A 22,557-nucleotide genomic window follows, 5' to 3' on the forward strand; every position below is an offset into this window, starting at 1 on the left:
AAAAAAAAAAAAAAAAGAATGGCCCCCACAGGCTCATCTATCAGAATGCTTCTTCACCAGGAAGTGGCCTCTCTAATGGTCCTAGAAGGATTAGGAGGTGTGGCCTTGTTGGAGGAAGTGTGTCACTGAGGGTCACCTAGAGTTTCAAAAGCCAATGCCCGGAGCAATGTCTGTCTGAGCAATGTCTGTCTGTCCTTTCAGATCTGGGTGTAGCTCTCAGCTGCTACTTCATGCCTGCCCTCCCGCCACACTTCCCACCATGACAACAACAGACTAAACCTCTGCAGCTGTAAGCAAGCCCCCAGCTAAACGCTTTCTTACATAAGCATTATCTTAAACATGGAGGCCTCTACACAGCAATCAATAGAGACTAAACACTCAAATAGCCGTTGAGGGACTTTCCCCACCCCACCCCACCCCCACCCCCTGACACAATGTCTCTCTGTATAGCCTGGGCTGTCCAAAATTTACTCTGTAGACCAGGCTGGCCTCAAACTCAGAGATCTGCCTGCCTCTGCCTCCCAAGAGCTGGCATTAAAGGCGTGCGCTGATACACCAGGCAATGGGGGCCATTCTTACTCAAACCACCACAGCCAGTCTGCTAGGCTTCCCTTGTCCTAGGCAGCCTTTCTCCAATGGAGTTACACCCCTCAACTTTTTTTTTTCTCATTTGAGACTGGATCACCTGTAACCCAGAGTGTCCTTGAACTCACATAAGTAGCAGAGGATTACCCTATACCCCTGATACTCTTGTCCCCCCCACTCTTTGTCCTGGAATTATTGATGTGTACCACCAAATCTGGCTTAATCACACTTTTTCAAAATTTTAAAATCTCATTTATGTATTTATTTGGGCATGGGGCACATGCAACTGTGCTGTAGAGGTCAGAGGTCAAATTTCAGGAGTTGGTTCTCTCATTCCATCCTGTGGAAGAACCATATAGCTGGATATAGTGATATACAGCTGTAATCTAGGAGCTTGAGAGACGGAGGCAGGCAGGGGGATCACCAATTAATGCCAGCATGGGCTACACAATAAAACCCAGGCTCTGAAAAAAAGGATTAATTACAGTAAATGAATAAACTTTAGTTGTAGTTTGATGATTCTGTGGAACATGAGCCTCAGTTTCTCCATCTGGAAAGTGAGGATAAATCTCCTAACTTTTCCTTGGTGCCTGCCTTTCTGAAGGTTTGCAGTCCTCACCCCATCCACCTGTTTGAAGCCCCTCGATGTTTTCTAGCCAGGGGGCGTCAGATGGAAGAGGAAACTCAGAAGTAAACAGGGCCCTGGACCCCTGCAGGGCCAGGGCGTGGGTAACATAACTTTGCACAGTAAACACCAGGTTGGGCAGTGTCTCATCAATTTCACCTCCGTTTTTTTTTCCCCCTGTCTATACCACCTACAGAGTGGGCTTAAAGAAGTAATTGCAAACATCCAAAAAATAGACCACCTTCAGACCTAGGAGGAAGAGCGGCCATAGCTAAGTAACTATGTAAGACATGAAAACAAAAGAAAACAAATAAGAGGTGGGGTTTCTGGAGAGACAAATGGTCGAATCAGGAATCTGCTAATAGCCCAGTCTTCCAAGTAGGCCTTCCCTTACGGGGCTCTCAGACTCCCAACTAAAGTGACCACTGTCAGATGCAAGCTCCACCAGGCACGGTGGGGGGTGAGGCGCTCACCAGCTCCCCAACAATATTAACACTAAAAATCAGCATCCTGGGTTTTTTTTTTTCTTTTTGAGAACCCCCCTCCCCACCATCCTGATACCTTGCAGACCAGCCTGATTTCAAAGTTACAGAGATCCGTCTGCTTCTCCCTCATATACGTCTGCCTATGTAGTCTAAGATGGATTAGAACTCATGACCTTCCTGCTTCAACCTCCCAGGCCCTTAATGGAAGGATGGAGAGTCAGGGCCATGGGCGATGTAACAAGATGCAACCCTGTTTCAAAAACAAAACAAAAAAGCTATATCAAACAACAACAAAACCCACATGGGGCAGCGAGGTGGCTCAGCTGGTAAAGTGCCTAGCACCAAGCCTGATGACCTGCCCTTGAGCTGTGGAATCCACTTGAGGGAAGGAGCTGCCTCTTCCGAGTTGACCTCGGAAATCCTCGTGCAAGCTGCGGCATGTTTCCCCACCCCACCATTAAGTAAATAAATGAAATAAAAAAAAATTAAGATGGACATGGTGGTGCACACCCTCCAGCCCAGCACCTGGGAGGCAGAGGCAGGTGGAATCTTTGAGTTGGAGGCCAGCCCAGTCTACATAGTGAGTTCCAGGACAGCCAGCGATACATACTGACAACCCAGTCTCAGAAAACAAAACAAAACAAAACAAAAAAAACAAGTCAAATCGTAAATTCTGGATGATTAAAAGAAAAGAGGGGGAAGAGAAGAGGGAGGGAGGGAGGAAGGGAGGGAGGGAAGGTCTAAGGGTGAGCAAGAGACACAGGCAAAGCCCTAAAGTGAAGAGGAGGGCAAACTGAGGCCCATGGACTAGAAGGTCCCTCCCAGAAAATCCACAGTACCTTGGAGGAGGGGTAACCTGGGAATAACCTGCTTCCAATCTCCCTGGGAGATTGGAGCCAGCCAAGAATCTTTAGTGGAAGTGGGCCCTTTAAGTCTAAGCTCCACCTTTTGCTTAGAATGGTCTCTAGGAGAGTATTTATAAGGGGGTGTGCCTCTTCTCTGCTCCACAAAACTCCTGCTCCTGCCCTCTGACCTCACAACCCGTCCCCCCCCCCCAGTCCCTCTCCAGTGCCCACTGCCACATTTACGTGCCATGGACCTACCACCCTTTGACATGTGGAGAGACTACTTTAACCTGAGCCAGGTGGTGATGGATATAATTCAGAGCCGGAAGCAAAGACAGGAGGGTGAGGTAGCAGAGGAGCCCAACTCCAGGCCCCAGGAGGAGAGTGAGCAGGGCCTGGAGGTCTACCCTGGACGTCTGCCTACCATATGCAACTTCTGCAAGCACAATGGAGAGTCTCGTCACGTCTACACCTCACACCAGCTGAAGACACCTGAAGGGGTGGTTGTGTGTCCCATCCTGAGGCACTATGTGTGTCCTGTTTGCGGAGCCACCGGCGACCAGGCTCATACACTCAAGTATTGTCCACTCAACAGCAGACAGCAGACTCTCTACCGACGTGGTGGGCGAAACTCAGCGGGTCGCAGAGCCAAGCGATAAGTGAAGGCCCTGTGAGGTACCTGTCACCACAGCCCACACCCTCCTGCTTCTGACCCTAGTCCCCTCTGTTCTGCTCACCCAGCCCTCTAGAGGTCCCACCATCTCGACGTTCTCTGTGCCTTCAGGATCCTGAAACACTGGGAAATGCTGGCAGCCCAGACTATGTGTCTCAGACATTCCTGGTACTGTGAGAACCCTTCTCCATGAACCGTGTGAGTCTTGGTGGCTTCTTTTGGATTGTGAGGGCCTGTTGATGACACTATGTTGATGACACTTTGACTTCTCGGTTCCTCTATAAAGATCCCTTGCGGGGGGGGGGGGGTTGGATTTGCTATCCTATAGAGTCCCAGTCAGAGTGCTCTGACAGGCCAGTCTTCAGAACCTGGGGACAGTGCCAGAGACTGATCCTGATCGTCACTGCCAAGAAGTGGATGTTGGTACTGACTATGAGACCATCCATCTATCTTCACCTTTTTCAGCATCTGCAGACTCAAATTTCCCTATGGACCATTCAAGTTCAGCTCCTCAGTTCCTTGAACGTGCCCACGCACATCAGAAACAAGAGGAAGGTTACAGGGACTAGAGGATGGTTGGAACCCTCTGGGAAGGCTGCCAGACCTTTGTAACTTCACAGACTGCCTTGGGTGAGCGGAAGCCCACAGATTTCACTTCATCACTAACCGGGGTTTACTCTATTCCTGCCCCCAGCCCCAGTCGTTGATGGTTCCCTGTCTCCCGGTGGGTGAGAGACATTATCTCTCTTCCACCCATCCAATATTGTTCAGTGTGTTGTTACGTCAGTGTGTGTCCCATGGTGAGAAGAGGCTGAGACCTCATGGGACTGATGACTGCTTATATTTTAATTTTAGGGTCAGAAGAATGCCAGTTGGGTTTCATGCTATTTAGGAGGTGGGCCTGGAAATGGGATGAGGGGGAGGAGGGGTGTCTGTTGCTGAATAAAGCGTTGCTAGTCTACTGTCTTTGAATTCGGTTGGCCAAGTTGGTGGGCTGGTGCCTTTGGGTGCTGGGAGAGAGAAGCATAAGAGGGAACTGAAGGGCTGCCTAAAACCCTGGGAACCATAAGAGGGGCAGGAAGGGGTCCGAACTGCCGCCCAGGCCTACCTTGTATGTCTTCCAACACAGGTCGTCTGACTGGGAACAGGTTCTCAAATAATTCTCAGCCTCCACCAAGACACTTTTTAAATTAAAAATAGTAAAAAAAAAAAAAAAAAGTGTGGAAAGGCAGGTTGTGGGTGTATGCCTTTAATCCTAGCGTTTGGGAGGCAGAGACAGGTGGATCTCTCTTATCATTTCGAGGCCAGCCTGGTCTACAGAGTTGCAGGACTGTCAGGGATACACAGAGAAACCTTATCTTAAAAAGAGGGAGGGGGCTGGAGGGAGGGGGTACAACATCCAGACAGTAGTCAAATAATTCAAGGGCATTCACTTTCTACCAAGTGGGGAGTGAACTCAGGTCTCAAGCTTAGTGGCAAAATGCCTTTCACACATTGGGCCATCTCAACAGTCCCTTGAGTCCCTCCCTCCCCTCCCTTCTCCTTTTCGATGGAGATTGAATCTAGGGCTCTATAGCTCTGGTCGCCCAGGGGTTCCCCTTCCATCTTGTGAGACTAGGAACTACTAGGTCTGAGTTTTGATAGAGTTTAAACTTTGGCCTCCCTATCACAAAACTGCTGGGGGAAAAATAGTATAAGCCAGCATCAGGGAGTAACGGCACCCCTGCCTTACTTTAATCCCAGCACTCCAGAGTCAGAAGCAGGTGGAGCCAGCTGCAAGATTCTCTCGACCCACATGTATATACATAATTAAAACCCAATCTTAGGCTGGTGGCAATGTGGCTGGCCTTTAATCAGTCCTCAAACTCTTGAGGCAGGCCGATCTCCGTGAGTTCAGGGTTAGCCTCATCCACAGCGCTAGTTCAAGGTTACAAACAAAAACAAAAACAAAAAAACAAAACAAAAAAAACCGTATCTCGAAAAGAAAAACGAACCAATCACACACACACACACACACACACACACACACACACACACCAGAATTTTTCTCCCTTTTATGTGTTTTGCCTGCTTGTATGTTTGTCCACCACGTCCACGCCTGGTGCCAGCAGAGGGCACCAGTGCTGGAGCTAAGGATGGTTATGAGCCTATTCTAACTCTGGCGTTCCCGGGAGAGATCCCTGAGCTCCAGCCCGCCCTCTCTGCTTAGGGTCTTAATACAGATGTCATCTTTTCCTTATGTGTGATGTCCGCACATATCTTGTCGTCTTTGTTCTAGCCTCGCTGGTGGCTGCAGAGATATTGCTGCATGTTCAATGCCAGCCTGGGAGACTTAGTAAGATGCCTTCAGAAACAATTTTTTGGTAGTGAACACAATTTGCCTTTTATATGGATATGTGAGCGCTCATATGTAACTGGCGGAAGGATGAAGGAAGCGCCGTTTACCCAATGACCTTGAAACTGAGGGCACTGAAATTTTTCACAAGACTGAACTCAGTCACTTAGCCATCCTGCCATCGAGTTCATTCAAGCGGTGCTCTCGAGTCACTCCTGCTCTGCGCTTTTGATTAAAATGGGCCCTGGCTAGGATCGCTATCCCCACCCTTCAAGAAATTCCTGCCTTTGAACTCCCTCTCCGAGCCATGACGTCAAATTGTGGACAGGGGGCCTCCCAGGCACCATTGGGAGGTTGCTGGGTTACTATGGTTACCGCCTCTGCATGGGCGGGGAATATCTCCCTGGTGCCCCGCCTCAATCCGTAGGAGGTAGTTTCCGAGTGGTCCTGCGCAGAGGAGGGATTGGGCGTGGGCAAGGAGGTTTCCTAACGCCCCCAGCCCCCACCCACGCAGTTGTCATGGAAATGAAGCTCTTCTCCTCCCCTTTCTCAAAATAAAAGACTTTGCTTCATAGGCTAGAGGACTTCTCAAAGGGAAGAAACTCCGCTTGGTCCTAGCGCTCTTTTCAGCATCTCTCTCTGCTGCGCCTGCACTGGGATTTAGTCCTGGGTACCATCGCGGGCAAGTTGCCAGTGACACGCATGCGCGCTGTAGGTGTGCACATGCGCAATTGGGCACCAGAGCCCAGGGACCCTACTTCAGCGCTAAATGTGCGGCTGCGCAGCTGTGTCCTTCTGGTAAAGCAAGGCGACGGAAGTTCTGCGCTTGCGCCGTGCTGGGAGGCAAGGTTCAGGGAACGCAGCTCTGTCAGGGTGTCTGGAGACCGCGTTCGCCCGGCGCGCGTGCGCTTTGGCTCTCAATGCTACTGGGGGCGGGGCCCAGAGGGGGAGGGAGAGGTAGGGGGGGAGGGAAGAGGCCGCAGAAGCCGAAGCCCTGACCCACCGGCAGGCAGGGGCTGCGGCGGCACGGTGAGTGACCCGTGGCCCAACTGGGGTCCCTATCCTCTGTGCTCCATCACTCTTTCTGGAGTCCAAAAAAGCCTCGGGGGTCCTCCCTCTTATCTCGGACCCCCGTTATCTCCACAACTCCCCTTCTTTTCCGGCAATCCCGGCAACCCCCTAATCCCTGCAGACCCTCAGCTTAAATATTTTGCCGTCTTAACTAGAAGGTTCCATTTCATCTTCATTATTGGACATCCTCTCTCAGGGACCCTACAACTGACACCCACTGCCCTGGGAGCCCCCAGCGCTCCCCTCTGATCTGGATGCCCCGTCTGCTGCATTGCCCAGTTGGCATCACTTCCCAGCATCGTGCATGTTCGACCCCCTGGGTATCCCCGTTACTCTTGCCCTGTCCTGTTCTGCTGCGCCCCCGTTCTCCTCTAACTCCTGCGGTGGCACCCTTTTCCCTTCCACTTTTGCTCATTTCCCTCCATCCTTCCAGACCGTCCGTCCCCCCAGTACCCATCAACTCCTCCGCGAGGCACTAGCGGCCGCGTGAAGCACAAGATGGGCACTGGGCGGGTGTCACCTATGAGGAAGCACCTCTGATTGCACTCAGCACCTCGCCGCTCCCATCACCACTTTTGCACAGGGGACCAGAGGAGCCCGTGTCGGGGCGACACGGGGACACCGAGCCACCGCCAGCGCTGTTCGCCCTTTGCCCGCAGAGCCGGCGCCCCCCATGCGCCAGGCAGCCGATCGGTGGCGTCTGGGGGCGCCATGGCCTCGGCGACCGCGGCGGCGGCGCCGGGCGAAGCGGAGGAGACCACCCGACTCCGCAAGCCGCGCTTCTCCTTCGAGGAGAACCAGATCCTGATCCGAGAGGTGCGCGCCCACTATCCTCAGCTCTACGGCGCGCAGAGCCGTCGGGTGAGCGTGGCCGAGCGGCGGCGAGTGTGGGACAGCATCGCCACCAAGATCAACGGCATCACCAGCTGGAAGCGCACGGGCCAAGAGGTTCAGAAGCGTTGGAACGACTTCAAGCGCCGCACCAAGGAGAAGCTGGCCCGCGTGCCGCATTCCACGCAGGGGACGGGGCCCGCCGCCGAGGACGCCTTCTCTGCGGAGGAGGAGACTATTTTCGCCATCCTGGGGCCGGGTGTGGCGGGGCCGGGGGCTGGCCCTGGGGCTGAGGAATCCCCGGCAGCCGCCTCTTCACAGCCTCAGGCTTCGACCGCTAGTACACAACGGTATGTGCTGTCAGAGGACCGCAGGCAGGATCGACGGGCAGGTGAGTCCCAAAGCCAGTTTCTTTAACTACAAACATTCCTGAAGCCTACAGTGCCGTAGTTCACGCCCAGATCGGTCAGGCGTGTTCACCACATTTTCGCTAGAAACTAGGAGGTCGGGGCTGTCAGTCCCATTATGGAGCAGGGGCTTTAAGGTCAGAGAAAGGAAAAGACTTAGATGTGGTGCCAACAGGCCTGTAATTCTCCTGCTTGGGAGTGGAAGGCTGAAGCAACGGGAGTTCAAGGCTAGCCTGTGCTACAGGAGGCTTGGCTCAAAAGGGTGAGGAAGGGCCGGCTGGGGATGCCCTGCTGGTAGAGTACTTTGCCAGCTTTCAGGGGTTCCAGGGGCAGATTCTGACTGCATAGATCTATGTGGTAGCACATGATTTTGAGTCTCAATACCTGGATTATCTTTAGGTGCATAGTGAGTTAAAGGCAAATCTGAGCTCTGAGATCCTGCCTTCCAAAAATAACAATGTAAAAAGCAGAAAAGTAAGTGGATTGTGTCAGGTGGTTCTACAGCCACTTGGTGACCATCAGAGTCGTAGACATGGAACTGTGTCCTGACTCAGCTGGAATGGTATCAGCCAGGTGCGATTTCAGTAGGTGGGTGGGACTGGTCTTTCCTCCCGGCTACTGTGGAGGTCTGAGGTGGGAGAATCTGGGAGCGCAGTACCTGCCTTGGGCTACAGTATGCACTCTGTACCAGTGTCAGTCTTTTGGAGACCTTGCAGCAAACCAATGGAGAAAGGGCAGGTTAATAATAATGCTAGATCACTTGACCAGCGTGCCTGGGGCTCTAGAGTTTGTTCCAGGCCTGAAAGTAAATGAAGAGAGCGCTGGGGTGTACGGAGAGTTCTGTGCAAGGCAGCGCCTACAGGCCGAGTCCAGTCTGAGTGTTAGCCATGTTATTGTCATCTCAGTAAACTCATGTACATTCACTTCTGTTTCTGCTGGACAGAGATGAAAAGTGGGTTTTCCCCTCGGAGAGATCCTTTGAACACTGGGTGAAGTGACCCAGGCAGGCTGCTTGCTCCAGCCTCTGAGTGTGTGGCTAGCTTGAGTAATGGTCACCAATGGGCGGTCCATACTGCTCCACCACTGTAAACCAAGGCTTGGAGACGTCTGCTGACTTCCTCAAGGTCGTGCCGGCAGAGCTGCAGTGGAGACGTCCCTCTCTTCAGCCTTCACTCTGCATTTCTTTGAGACAGGGTCTTATTATGTACCCCAGGCTGGCTTTGAACTCACTGTGGAAGTGAGGATGACCTTGAACTTGTACTCCTCCTGCCTCCACCTCCCTAGTGTTGGCATTGCAAGAATGTTCCACCATGCCTGGTTTTTGCAGCACTGGGGATAGAACCCAGGGCTTCCCGCATGCCAGGCCAGCACTCTCACCACTAAGCTGCGGCGATTTCCTCCGTAGCATCCCTTGTCTTCCCTTGGGTGCCGGCCCTGTGCTGACACAGTCAGGCCTTGGCACAGTTCTCTGCTGGAGAAAGGAGGGACTCAGTGGTGGCGCACGCCTTTAATCCCAGCACTCGGGAGGCAGAGGCAGGCGGATTTCTGAGTTCGAGGCCAGCCTGATCTACAGAGTGAGTTCCAGGACGGCCAGGGCCACACAGAGAAACCCCGTCTTGAAAAAAACCAAAAAATTAAACAAACAAAAGTGACTCAAGGTGACAGGCCTAGGGTGGAGAACTCAGGGCCTGAGGGAGCCAGAAGGATGATATATATGACCCAGTCTTGGGGTGTGTAGTGTGTAGAGGGCTGGCTCCTGGAAGGGGATGAAGGGGATGGTATCGGAGCTGACACACACAGTATGGAGGAGGAAGGGTGTGACAGCAGGAGACTCTTGCTCGAGGTGGTGTTGGAACCAAAAGATTACAAGGAAGACTTTTTAAAATTACTGTAAGAGGTGATCAGAGCGGTAAGGAGGAGCCAGGCAGTGTTGTGTGTTGGGTGAAGGTAAAAGGCTTAAGAGTGTGTGAGCCTTGTGTGGTGGTACATTCCACTAGTATGGTAGAGGCAAGATCAGGATCTCACTGGGCCAGCCTGGGATATGTGAGAGCCAGTATCAAAAAATCTGAGTGCATGGAGAAGAAAGACATACTCTGGGGAGGCACTCAGAAAGGGGGCCATGAGCATGATCCCACCAAGTAGTTCTTTTATTTGTAATTTTTTTTTTTTTTAAGTATAGAATAGAGTTTATTCAGGGAATGGGGAAAGGAGTCAAGAGAGTAGTGGAGGCAGAAAAAGGGAGAGAGAGAGGAGAGACAGAGAGAGAGAGAGAGAGAGAGAGAGAGAGAGAGAGAGAGTGTAGAGGAGTAGAAGCCAGCCATGAGCATGTGGAGAAAGAGGGGGGAAGGGAATGGGGAAGGAGCGGGAGCAGGAAAGCAAGAGAGGCGCAAGAGAGCATGTCTGAAGCTTTGACTTAATGTGTGTTTGTGTGTGTGTGCACTTGTTGCCTATTAACTGTCCAGTTAATGGGGAGGACAGAATGTAGTCAACGGTTACGCTTGGAACTCACTCAGCAGGCATGGAAACTGCCAGAAGCCCAACCTACATTCTCAATTTGATCTCTTTCTGTGAAACCAGGGCAATAAGTTTGTTGCATGTTCATGTGTTGTGTGCATGGTATAGGAATGCAGGCTTGCATGCATGTGTGGGTGTGCGTGCGCGCACGTGCATGCTGGCAGCCCAGAGTCGCTGTCCAGAGTTGTTGGGAGCTGCTCTGTCTTAAAGTCTTTTGAGGCAGGACCGTTCAATCAAACCCAGAGCTCACTGATCTGGCTCCACCCCGCCACCCCACCGCCAGTCAGCTTGCCATGGGGATTTCCATCTCTGCCTTCCAGGGCTGGAATTACAAGAGCATGTCTGAAGCTTGAATGGCTTGCTGCCATTCCTGCCTATCATATATGTGGCTTCAGCTCTGATCCTCACATTTCCAATGACTCATCCCCTGAACTCCAACTTGCTTACTTAGAAGTTGTTACAAAGTGTTTTAAAATGTTTCATCAATGTGTATTGAGATCCTCTTCCTGGGGATGGATACACTGGAGGAAGAGACAATTCCTTCCCCTTAGGGAGCTGATGTATTGGGGGATACATGCCACAAATAGCATACTACACATAATGCCATATAGATAATAACTATTAACAGGAGAAACGATGCCTACTGAGAGGCACCAGGCAAGGGCGGCTCACACTGAAATCTTAGCGCTCATGAGGTTGAAGAAAGAAGCTCTTGAGTTTGAGGCTAGCCCGGGATGCATAGAGAGCCCCTGTGCCCAGAGTAGTTAAGAGTGATAATGTTTTGTACAGTGAGGAGAGTTAGGGAGGCTTTCCTGGAGGTGGCGAATTCAAGCTGCAGCTTAAATTTAGAGGTTGAGCCTAGTGGCTGTCTGAGGGGAGCGCGAGTGTGGCAGTTAGAGAGAACCACAGGGTAAGGCCCTGCTGCAAGAGTGTCTTTAACCAGCTTTTTCCCCCCTCAAACACAAGGTCTCTCTAAGTAGCCCTGGCTGTCCTGGAACTCACTATGTAAACCAGGCTGGCCTTGAACTTGCAGAGATCCACTGCCTCTGACTCTTGAGTGCCAAGACTAAAAGCCTGTACCACAGCGTCCAGCCTACCTGGCCACTTAATATGCGTAAAACTTACAAAGCGGAAGTTGCCTTCATCAAAGGACAGGAGCGGCTGGCTTGTGTCTTTGCTGGCACTGGGAACTGAACTAAGGATTGCTCATTTCTGACACATATTTAAAGGATATGACAGCCATACACAGTGGCACATAGCCACAATTCCCACCCTCAGGAGGCAGATACAGGGGAATCACCCCAAGCCTGAGGCTGGCTGTTCTACACAGTGAGTTCTAGGCCAGCCAGAGCTAGGCAGCAGAACCCTGCCCCCCCCCAACACAAAAGACACCCAACCAAAAAAGCTAAGTGTGGCGATAAACACCTTTAATCTTCACTTGGGAGGCAAAGGCAGGAGGATCTTTGCGCTCTGGTTTACAGAGAGAGTTCCAAGACAGCCAGGGCTACAAAGAAACCCTGTCTTAAACAATAACAAATAAACCCTCCCCCCAAAATGGAGGGAAAAAAAGCCTATAATGTGGCTTAGTGGGTAAAGGTGCTTGCTCCCAGGCCTGATAATTTGAGGTCAAACACTAGGACTGACATGATGTACAGAGAAACATGATGTCCTGTGACCACTAGATGCACAACACAGCATGTGTATCTGAACTCCCATAAATACAAATAATTTTTTAAAAACTAAAAAAAAAAAAGCCAGGCGTGGTGGTGTACACCTATAATCCCAGCACTCGGGAGGCAGAGGCAGGTGGATTTCTGAGTTCGAGGCCAGCCTGGTCTACAAAGTGAGTTCCAGGACAGCCAGGGCCGTACAGAGAAACCCTGTCTCAAAACAACAACAACAACCAAAAAAAAAAAAAAAAAAATGGAAAAAAGGCCTAGGCCAATAGCTTAGTGGTAGAGCCCCTGCCTAGACTCCCCAGTGAGGGGCTGGGGGCGTGGCTCAGTGGTAGAGCCCCTACCTAGACTCCCCAGTGAGGGGCTGGGGGTGTGGCTCAGTGGTAGAGCCCCTACTTAGAATCCCCCAGTGAGGGGCTGGGGGCGTGGCTCAGTGGACAACCTGCCTATGTATAAGGCCTGGAGTCCCATCTCTGGGCTGGGAAAACAGCAGGTAGCACCATGACGCCTTAGCTGGTAGAGCTCACCTAGAATAATTAAACATGGAGTGCATGCCCAGGAGAAATGAGTTCTCAGAGAAACCACTTAGGGTTGAAACCAGAGCCAAGAAAAGGACTGGCAGCCACTTTAGATAACAGCCAAGACATTTCTCCTTGAGGAGGAAGGTCTATAGCCTCCAGGGACCCCGGACACCACACCAGTTGCCCTATGATCCTAGGCAGTCACTGACTCACTGTTTGCCTCTACAGATCATCCTGGTCAAGATACCTGGTGTAAGTGGAAGCAGACAGCACACAGTCATCTGTTTCATTGTGGCTTTCTGGAGTTTGAATGTAACCACAGGAAGCTGGAGAAGGGACTGAGGGTGTGCTGGACGAGGCTGGAGTGAGAAGCACCTAGATGGGGTGTTGGATGTATTTATGTGTATGTGGGATTGCATCTGTTTGAGGATAGTGTCTTAAGAAAAAAAGTGCCAGGTGTGGAGGTACAGGGCTGTGATCTCAGCTACTAAGGAGGCTGAAGTAGCAGGGTTGCAAGTTCAAGGCCAGCCTGGACAGTTTAGCAAATGCCTGTCTCAACAAGCAGGGGGGCTTGAGAGATGGCTCAGCAGTTAAGAGCATGGACTGAGTTGGGCAGTGATAGTGCACACTTCTAATCCCAGCTCTCAAGAGGAGGATCTCGGTGAGTTTGAGGCCAGCCTGGTTTACAAAGAGTGTCCAGGACAGTCAGGGCTCTATTATACAGAGAAGCCCTGTCTCTAAACAATAACAACAAAAATAAAATAAAGAAATAGAACTGGGGTGGGGGCAGAGAGCTCAGTTGGTAATCTGCTGGCCACACAAGTAGGAAGTCCTGAATTCAACCCAAGAACCCAGCCAGGCTCAAAAGCCCGGTGTAGTTCACATGGATGAAATCCCAGCACTGAAAGAGTGGAGACATGAAGCCCCTGGGGCCCACTGGCCAGGCAGCCAAACCAGAACAGCAAACTCCCGGTCAGGAGTTGTTCAAAACTAAGTTGGGACAGTCCACATACACATGCATGCCCATACCCTCCCTACACATACATACACATGCATGCACACACAGAGAGAATACTACTAAGAAAAGGTACACGTAATGGTAGATATGCTTATGGTAGAAGACATACATAACCTGAATGAATCTTTGGTCCAACTCCAGGATAAGAAAAGAATGAGGGATGATGGAGTTATTTCAGCCTCAGCAACTGGAAGATGGAGCTGCCATCTTCTGAGGCAGGGGTGGATGAGGAAGTGAAGGGTGGACGGTCAGGAACTCAGTTCAGTAGTGAGTTTGAGGTATCTAGCCAATGCACAGGCTGTGAACACTGCCCCCTAGAGATACCTAAGAGCCACTGGAACTCGGGAGAGAGGTTCAGCTCACCCAGAACACGGTCTCTCAGCAGTTTACGTCCAAGAGTGTGAAGGACGCCTCAGATTGTGACAACCCAGCCGGCTGGGATAGAACTAGGAAATCCTGCCATCCTGGCTGGAAAGAGCTTGCAAGAGTTAGGACCAGGGCTGGAGAGATGGCTCAGCGGTTAAGAGCACTGACTGCTCTTCTGAAGGTCCTGAGTTCAAATCCCAGCAACCACATGGTGGCTCACAACCATCCGTAATGAAATCTGCCCTCGGGCTGGGCGTGGTGGTGCACGCCTTTAATCCCAGCACTTGGGAGGCAGAGGCAGGNGGATTTCTGAGTTCGAGNCCAGCCTGGTCTACANAGTGAGTTCCAGGNCAGCCAGGGCTACACAGAGAAACCCTGTCTCGAAAAAAAAAAAAAAAAAAAAAAGAGTTAGGACCAGTGTACCAGCCACTCTGCCTCTTTCCATGGACTCCAACTGAGTCCATGAGTGTCCAGATGGTTCTGAGCTTTACGGAGCCCACAGAGCCTCTTGCTACCATGGGGTCTGTAAGACTCGTAAGGCTTTTATCCACTAAAGCTGGCCACCAAGTTGTCCAGCTAGCTCAATCGGTAAGAACGTAAAACTCTTAATCTCAGGGTGGTGGGTTCATGCCTTACACCGGGCGCCGTTCATAACCACGAGGACTTTCTACGACTGCCCCAGATTAGAAGACTGACCCAGAGACTTGGTCTTACGTAAAGCCTACATCCTGCCACGTGGCTCGTTACCTCGAAGTCTCTCACCCTGGCCCTGCTTCTTTCCTCCAATGTCTGGCTAGCAGAGTCTCCCATGCCTGACTTTGTCCCAGAATTCCCATCTCTGCCAGATGTCCCGCCTCTTCTCCCCTCCTTTGCTGTAAGCCGTTAGCTTTTCCTTAAACCAATAGGAAGGTGAGAGAGGGAGAACTTACAAAATAGGATACCGGTGATGAGCAACTAGGCAGGGTGTCGCACCTGTGATCAGATGCCCGCCTGGTACAGAGATCAGCAGATGAATAATAGACCACCAGTGTTTACACAGTGCATAAAAGGATCTCCCAGCACAGTCTAATGCATCCACTCCTCTGCATTCAAAGACTGACTTAATTCCCTGACATGCTCTAACTTAGGTGGTATTATGAGTGTGTTCCTTTTTGAGATACGGTTCTTGCATTATAGCCTAGGTTGGTCTGCAGCCTCAAGCAGTCCTCCAGAGTACAAGTATGTCAAGCAAAAGCCACAATAGTGGCCTAGCTTGTGTGTGCGTTTGGTGCGTCTGTGTGTTTGGTCTGTGTGTTTCTGATGTGGGAGAAGTTTTAAAGTGTTTTTATTTCTTCTTTCTGATACAGTCTAATGTAGTCCAAGCTGGCCTTTAATCTGGGTATCTAGCGGATATAGGCCTTAAACTTCTCCAACTGCCTGCCTTAGCTCCCTAAGTACTAGAGTGTCAGCCTGAAGGGTGTTGTTCTCGGAAAGCCTAAATCAAGCCAGGCGTGCTAGTGCCACCTGTAATACCTGCACTTAGGAATCGGAAGCGGGAGAATCTGGAGGTGCAGGCTAGCCTGTACCACCTAGAGAGACCCTGTTTCATTGAAGGAGGAAGAGACTGAGAGATTGTACTGGGGATAGGGAGCCAAAAGAGGAAATGAAGCCTTGCAGACTCTCTGTGACTTACCCAATGTATCCAATGTATCCTGTCTTTACAGATACATCAGCCCAGAGCAAGGGGGGCTCCAGCAGCCCAGAGTCCTGGGCCCGGCCCTCTTGCAATCCCCCGGAAGCCAAGGAGCGTGAGTCCACGTCCCCTGCAGCCATGCAGCCTGTCCAGCTGCCCCGCCTGGCCTTGTCTCCACCGCTCCCTGCCCCTCCACCACCACCCACGGCGCTGGCCCAAATGGCCCCCTCATCTCCTAGCCCAACTCCTCCTCGGCCCACCTCAGCCCCAGAACAGTCCCTGGACTTCCTGCGGGCTCAGCAGGAGACTGCCAATGCTATCAGGGAGCTGGCTGGCACCCTTCGGCAGGGACTGGCCAAACTGAGCGAGGCCCTCAGTGCCCTGTTACCCCTTTTGCCGGGAACCCCAGCTGACCCGCTGCCCCCGCCCCCACCGCCCCCTCCGCCCCCACCTCCCAAGCCAGTCCTGCCACCCCCTGCCCCCAAGGTGGAGCTCGCCCCAGAGCCCGTGTCTGTTGTAGCTGCTGTGGTGGATGGGGCTGTAGTGGCAGCTAGGGGAGTGATCATCTCCCCCAGGAGCGAGGAAGGGGTGCCCAAACCACTACCCCCAGCCCCACCACTTCCCCTCCACGACTCACCCCCACACAAAAGGAGGAAAGGTTTCCCTACACGAAAGAGGCGGGGCCGCTGGAAGTCTCCCTGAAATCTCCCCTGTCCACGCTCCTGCCTGCAACCCCTCTCCCTGCTTGGCGCAGTCGAGGAGGAAGATGCTCTTTGCCTATCCTAGCTGCACCCTGGCTTCCTGCTCTAGGGGAGTGAGCACCCCACTTCCTGTGCTAGTTAGTGCCTGATTCTCTGGGCGAGTCCCCGGGTGGACTCCCTCAGCCCCTTTCTCTGGTACAGTGGTGTCCGCCTGACTGCCTCCTGTAACCCCAACTTCTAAGCCATCAATTTTATGTTACTATATTGCCCTTTGTGGGGTGGGAGAGGGACCTCCTGGCTCTGCGACATGCTCCTTTGCCTAATAGTTGCTGTTCATGACTTAAAAGAGAAGCAACGTGTGGGGACCTCCCTACTCCCCCAACCCAGACTTCTTTGGAAGGAAGGGTTGGGAGTTGCTAGACAAATCAGAATGTAGAAGGCAGAGGACTCCGAGGAGGAGGAGGAGGAGGAGGAGGAGGAGGAGGAGGAGGAGGCAGAATTCTGACTGCGGGAGGGAGGTATAGGTTGGGTCCTCAGCCTCTCATTGCTGCGAGGTGTGTCTGACCTGCGGAGCTCAGCCCCTCCCCCCCTTTCTCCTCAGTGCTGACAAGATGTCAATAAACTTATTTTCATACAATTAACTTGAGGCTCTGAGACAGGACCTGGGAGTCCGGCACTGAGGGACTGTTCCACCCCGCCCCAGAGGACCTGCCTCCTGAACCTGAGGCAGGTGATTGCCCCTCTAAAAGCCTTAACTAACTAACCCTGCCTGGTGCAGAAGCACACACTGAAGGTTGTAAAACAAAGTCTCCAAAGAATGTTACAAACCAGATTTAATTGGAGTTTATCTAGGACTGTTAAGAGAGCAGTTCAATAAAGCAGTTGGGTAGTTAACTCAGGCAAGGACGGAGAAGCAGCCCGAGGGTCAAAAAGAAATAGGCTTTTACAGCCTTAGAGCTCTTAGCAAGGGATCGTGGCTCACACCTGCGGATGCCTGTACTGGAGAGGCTTGCTGTGAGTTCAAGGCTAACCTGCGCTTCAGAGGCCAGTCTTTAGGAAAAGAAAAAATTAAGTAAATAAAGCCAGGCATGGTTAATGTATTTTTGAAATCTCAGCCCCAGGAGGTTAAGGAAGGAGGGGAGGATCCAGAGCCTCAGGCCAGCCAGCCTGGGCCACTTAGTAAGGCCCAGTTTCAAAATACAAAATACAGGCTGGCAGTACAGCTCAGCAGTAGAGCTCTTAGCATAAGGCCCTGGATTCCATCCCAGCCCCACGTATAAGCAGGAGAAAGTAAATAAACAGTAGTACAGGAAACCGATGGTTGTGAACATAGTATCTCCCAGGAAACGACAAAAATAGGCAATTTGTTTAAGGGAGAAGTGTTAAAATAGTGATGCAGGTGGTAGGTAAAATTGTAACGCTGAAATAGAAAGCCAGGGCTGCTGTGACTACTGTGGGGTGGGGGTGAGAAAACCGCCAAGCCTCCACTAAATGTAAACCTGGAAGGATGCAAAGAAGACATTCAGGGGGGAAAAAAAATTGAGAACACCAGCGGGGACCCAGGCCAAGTGAAAGGGAAAGGGCTGATGTGAGCTAGGACCTGGAGACATACATCGCTTCTCCTCGCGCCCCACCCCACAAAAAAACATGGGGTGCCCACAGCCAGATTGGGCCCCCCAGACCATTAAGCACTTGAGGTTTGGGGTTGCCCTTCCCAGCAATCTCCTCTTGGCTTCCTCATTCTAAATATGACTAACAACCCCCAGCGGTGAGGGGGTGGGGGGAGAGGGCGAAATTCCCTGCTAGCAAAGGGGGGGGCAAGAATCGAGAAGGCTTCCCCCCACCCCATCTTCCAAGCAGAGGAAGTACGTCAGTGCGTCCATCTCGCAGAGCATTTTGGGAATTGTAGTGAAATTGGGGGTGTACCGAGAAACCAACTGTGTAACCCTTTAGAAGCCAAATGCGTGCACAGCTGGAGCAGAATTGGCAGGCTCAGCGAACGTTCTATAGCAGATGAGGAAACTAAGGCAGGCACCAGGCTCGGAAGCCTACAGTCTTCTCAGCCTGAGCCTCTGGGCCGCCCTTGAGGCTAGTACCTATGACACTGGGGGAGAACAAACTGCTATGTAGACAACCACTTTCCAAGAGTTGCCTGAAACCATCCCCTTGAAACCGTCCAATCAGAGCATCTCCGCCCCAATTCCCCAAAAGCTGCTGCCTTCCTAACCGGTTATTGGCCCCTTCTTGAAGGGGCGGGATTCTAAGAGAGGGCAAGAGTCTTCTAGAACTGCTCAGCAAATCAAAGCCGAAACTGCTTTCCGGGTTCTGGGTATGGTCTCGGGCCTGTCAACCCACAAGGAGGCTGAAGCAGGGAGATTGCAGCAAGTTTGAGGCCAGCCTCGGCTAGCCTTCTAGGCCAACCTGAGCTAAAGAATAAATCAAAGTCTTAAGAAAGAGGGGGGAGAAAGAAGAGGGGAAATTGCATCCCCAGCAACTTGTCCACCCCGAGCATTTATGAAACCATTACCCACTCCCTGGACCCTGTGTGCGAACCCCGGCTTCCTAGCGAGGCACAGTGAGAATTAAGCACTCAGACCAGCGCGCGCCCTCTTCCCGCCACTGCTTTCTGCCCAGTCCCCTTTAAGAAGCAGCCCCGACGGGACTACATTTCCCAGAAGGCTTTGCCCGCGCGTTATGTAACTTTCCCTGCGAAGCGGCCTCTGGGGCAGAAGAAGGAGGTGGAGGCGACGGCGGCCGTTGCAGCGGCGTCGGCGGCGCGAGCGGAGCGAGCGGCGGGAGCCTGGGGCGGCGGCGCCCGAGGCCCATCGAGGAGCTGGAGCTGTGCATCTCGGCTCACGGCGCGAACCGGACGGGGGCGCCGACGTGCGTGCTCGTGGCTTGCCTTTTCCACCGGAGGCGGGAGTGAGAGAGAGGGAAAAAAAAAAAAAAAAAAAAAGGCTGAGGGCCCAGGGGGCGGGGAAGGGGGGCCGGGCCTGAATCCGGCGGGGAGGCCGAGCTCGAGGCTGGATTGAGCGGCTCGCGCGCCCGTCCCCGGGCACAGCGGAGCGATCGTGGGCGGCGGGGGCACAGCGGGGGCACCGGGCGGCGTTCCGGGGGGCGCCATGGCGTCCGTGCAAGCGTCCCGCCGCCAGTGGTGCTACCTGTGCGACCTGCCCAAGATGCCGTGGGCCATGGTGTGGGACTTCAGCGAGGCTGTGTGCCGCGGGTGCGTGAATTTCGAGGGCGCGGACCGCATCGAGCTGCTCATCGACGCCGCCCGCCAGCTCAAGCGCAGCCACGTGCTCCCCGAGGGCCGCTCGCCCGGACCCCCGGCTCTCAAGCACCCGACCTCCAAGGACCTAGCCTCCACGGGCTCCCAGGGCTCCCAGTTGCCACCCCCGCAGGCCCAGGCGCAGCCATCGGGGACCGGAGGTAGCGTCTCAGGCCCGGACCGCTATGACAGGGCTACTTCATCCAGCCGCCTGGCGCTGCCTTCGCCGGCTTTGGAATACACCCTGGGGTCCCGCTTGGCCAACGGGCTGGGCCGCGAGGAGGCCGTGGCGGAAGGGGCACGCAGGGCTTTGCTTGGCTCCATCCCCAGCTTGATGCCCCCCGGGCTGCTGGCAGCTGCAGTGTCTGGCCTCGGAGGCCGAGCTCTAACGCTGGCACCTGGCTTAAGCCCCGCTCGTCCACTTTTCGGCTCCGATTTCGAGAAGGAGAAGCAGCAGAGGAATGCGGACTGTTTGGCAGAATTGAACGAGGCCATGCGGGGCCGGGCGGAGGAGTGGCATGGGCGTCCCAAGGCTGTAAGGGAACAGCTACTGGCGCTGTCCGCCTGTGCCCCTTTCAATGTCCGATTCAAGAAGGACCACGGGCTGGTGGGACGGGTGTTCGCCTTTGATGCCACTGCCCGCCCTCCGGGCTATGAGTTCGAGCTGAAGCTCTTCACCGAATACCCCTGTGGTTCTGGCAATGTGTACGCGGGGGTCCTTGCAGTGGCTCGCCAGATGTTTCATGATGCTCTTCGAGAGCCAGGGAAGGCCCTGGCCTCATCGGGCTTCAAGTACCTCGAGTATGAACGCCGCCACGGCTCAGGGGAATGGCGCCAGTTAGGAGAGCTGCTTACGGATGGGGTCCGCAGCTTCCGAGAGCCTGCTCCCGCGGAGGCCCTGCCCCAGCAGTACCCAGAACCGGCCCCTGCTGCTCTGTGTGGCCCACCTCCAAGAGCCCCATCCCGGAACCTGGCGCCCACCCCACGTCGTCGCAAAGCATCCCCTGAGCCCGAGGGCGAGACAGCTGGGAAGATGACCACGGAGGAGCAGCAACAGCGGCACTGGGTGGCACCAGGCGGTCCATACTCTACAGAGACCCCTGGTGTGCCCTCACCTATTGCTGCCCTCAAGAATGTGGCCGAGGCTCTGGGCCACTCACCCAAGGACCCTGGTGGGGGTGGAGGCTCTGTCCGCGCAGGGGGTGCTAGCCCTGCCGCTTCCTCCACGACCCAACCACCAGCCCAGCATCGTCTGGTGGCACGCAATGGAGAGGCAGAAGTCAGTCCCACTGCCGGGGCTGAAGCTGTCAGCGGGGGTGGTAGCGGCACAGGGGCGACCCCTGGAGCCCCCTTGTGCTGTACCCTGTGCAGAGAAAGGCTGGAAGACACCCACTTCGTGCAGTGTCCCTCGGTACCTGGACACAAGTTCTGCTTTCCTTGCTCCCGAGAGTTTATCAAGGCACAGGGCCCAGCCGGAGAGGTGTACTGCCCCAGTGGAGACAAATGTCCACTGGTGGGTTCCTCTGTCCCCTGGGCCTTCATGCAGGGTGAGATCGCTACTATTCTTGCTGGTGACATCAAGGTCAAGAAAGAAAGGGACCCCTAGGCTGCCACTGCCAGGCTTCTTTCCCCTCCCCTTTAACCATCACCGCATCTGCGGATAAATTATTCCCTACCCCACCCAACCCAGTACCACCCTAACCTATGTATATACCCTTTCCTCTGCCCAGATGGGTCCCCTGGGGTAGATACATTGTGGGTGGGGGGAGAGAGCTTGTGGCTCCTGTCAGAGCCGGTGTTTGGGGTTCCTGGGCCCCTCCTTTTTCCTTTCTTGGCTTGGCTTTCCTGCTGTTGGTAGTTGGGTGAGAGGTACCCCGCTTGTCCTTGAGAAGGGACCTCCTGAGAACTCGCTCTTTATAAACGAAGCAAAAGCATTTTATTGTCCCCCCTTCCCCACCCTTTTCCTCCTTCAATAAACTGAGAGATGGGTTGTTCTTTTTCCCCCTTCTTCATGGTCCCTTTAGTTTTATGAGATGCTGCGCCCCCTTCGGGATTGGACTTATCCTGCGCGCGAGAGGACGTCTGCGTTGTGACCACTAGGTGGCGCCGTTTGTCCAGGGCTGCTGTTTGTAGTAGTGTGCGTTTGCTGTGCTCTATTAAAGGTGTAGTCGAGGTCGGTTTTGCAGACGATGGTACTGAGATCCTGACAGGGTTCGTGCACGGCGATCACAAACAAACTTGAGAATAGGTTTGCACTACAACTGGCCCTCTGACTGCAGAGACAGCAGAGGAGGGAAGCGGGAGGCTTTCCAGAGGTCGTTTACTTGAAGATATTTCTAGGGGCACTGTCCATGGAGAGAGTAAGTTGAACCTTCCTGGGTGAATGTCTATGGAAGCAGGATGACACCTTCTTGCTTCAAATAGTGCCCGAGAGATGGACACACCTGAGAAACCTGAGCTGGGCTCACGCCCAGTCATCTGAAGACAGTGGCTATCACCTTAAAACACTTAGGAGCTAAGTAAAAGGCTCCCGCCCACCGCGGCTGCCTCTGATGTGTGTGCGGCCTTGTCCCGCACCTGTCCTGGGTGACTGATCATTAACCAGGATTTCCTGCTCGCTGGCGTCATGGGGGCGGGGTCTGGGGCCTAGGCAGACTAAGGCAAAACAGGGGTTAAAAGGAGGGGGCGGCCCCAGCAGTCACGTCCTGGCCCTCACTTGAGACCCTGACCTGGAGATTTCTGGAAGGGATACAATGGTAAGCCAGTGTTCAGGGAGGACCAGCGACCCAAGGGTGTTCCTGATGTCCTTCCCAGGTGTCCCCTCACTACCTTGTGCCCCTCATTTACCCGAAGACGGGCATGGCCCCAGCTATCTGCAGCATCCTGAGTAATGTTTCCCCCACCCCAGTGGGAGCACATGCTTGCTCACCCCGGCACCACCAGCCCAGGCTCAGGGCAGGG

The 22,557-nt window shown here is 53.4% G+C and overlaps 3 protein-coding genes across 4 annotated transcripts; all 3 read left to right on the plus strand.

The window, feature by feature from the left end:
* Nucleotides 1–2,788: 2,788 nt before the first annotated feature.
* Nanos2 (nanos C2HC-type zinc finger 2) lies at nt 2,789–3,199 on the plus strand. The gene has a single exon (XM_021218605.1). It carries the CDS (start codon nt 2,789–2,791, stop codon nt 3,197–3,199), a length of 411 nt encoding a protein of 136 aa, XP_021074264.1.
* Nucleotides 3,200–6,509: 3,310 nt separating this feature from the next.
* On the plus strand, nt 6,510–16,767 carry Mypop (Myb related transcription factor, partner of profilin). Of its 2 annotated transcripts, XM_029532309.1 has the most exons (3): nt 6,510–6,577; nt 7,053–7,841; nt 15,656–16,767. In XM_029532309.1, exons 2-3 carry the CDS (start codon nt 7,331–7,333, stop codon nt 16,324–16,326), a joined length of 1,182 nt encoding a protein of 393 aa, XP_029388169.1. In that variant the 5' UTR covers nt 6,510–6,577; nt 7,053–7,330; the 3' UTR covers nt 16,327–16,767. The 2 variants fall into 2 exon arrangements, with proteins under 2 accessions (XP_029388169.1, XP_021075040.1); XM_021219381.2 differs by lacking the exon at nt 6,510–6,577 and having other exon boundaries at nt 6,594–7,841.
* Nucleotides 16,768–18,776: 2,009 nt separating this feature from the next.
* On the plus strand, nt 18,777–21,769 carry Irf2bp1 (interferon regulatory factor 2 binding protein 1). Its single transcript, XM_021218857.2, has one exon. The coding sequence runs from the start codon at nt 19,448–19,450 to the stop codon at nt 21,200–21,202; it is 1,755 nt and encodes a 584-aa protein (XP_021074516.1). The 5' UTR covers nt 18,777–19,447; the 3' UTR covers nt 21,203–21,769.
* The last annotated feature ends 788 nt before the right edge of the window (nt 21,770–22,557 follow it).

Source organism: Mus pahari, chromosome 19 (assembly GCF_900095145.1).
Source record: "Mus pahari chromosome 19, PAHARI_EIJ_v1.1, whole genome shotgun sequence".
Taxonomy (NCBI): Eukaryota; Metazoa; Chordata; class Mammalia; order Rodentia; family Muridae; genus Mus; species Mus pahari.

What these genes read in the sequence shown, in the direction of transcription:
- Nanos2 (XM_021218605.1), top strand. Translation starts at nt 2,789, where the DNA reads ATGGACCTACCACCCTTTGACATGTGGAGAGACTACTTTAACCTGAGC.
- Irf2bp1 (XM_021218857.2), top strand. Translation starts at nt 19,448, where the DNA reads ATGGCGTCCGTGCAAGCGTCCCGCCGCCAGTGGTGCTACCTGTGCGAC.
- Mypop (XM_029532309.1), top strand. Translation starts at nt 7,331, where the DNA reads ATGGCCTCGGCGACCGCGGCGGCGGCGCCGGGCGAAGCGGAGGAGACC. An exon ending in CAGGCAGGATCGACGGGCAG is followed by an intron (nt 7,842 to 15,655) that starts GTGAGTCCCAAA and finishes CTGTCTTTACAG; the next exon opens with ATACATCAGCCCAGAGCAAG.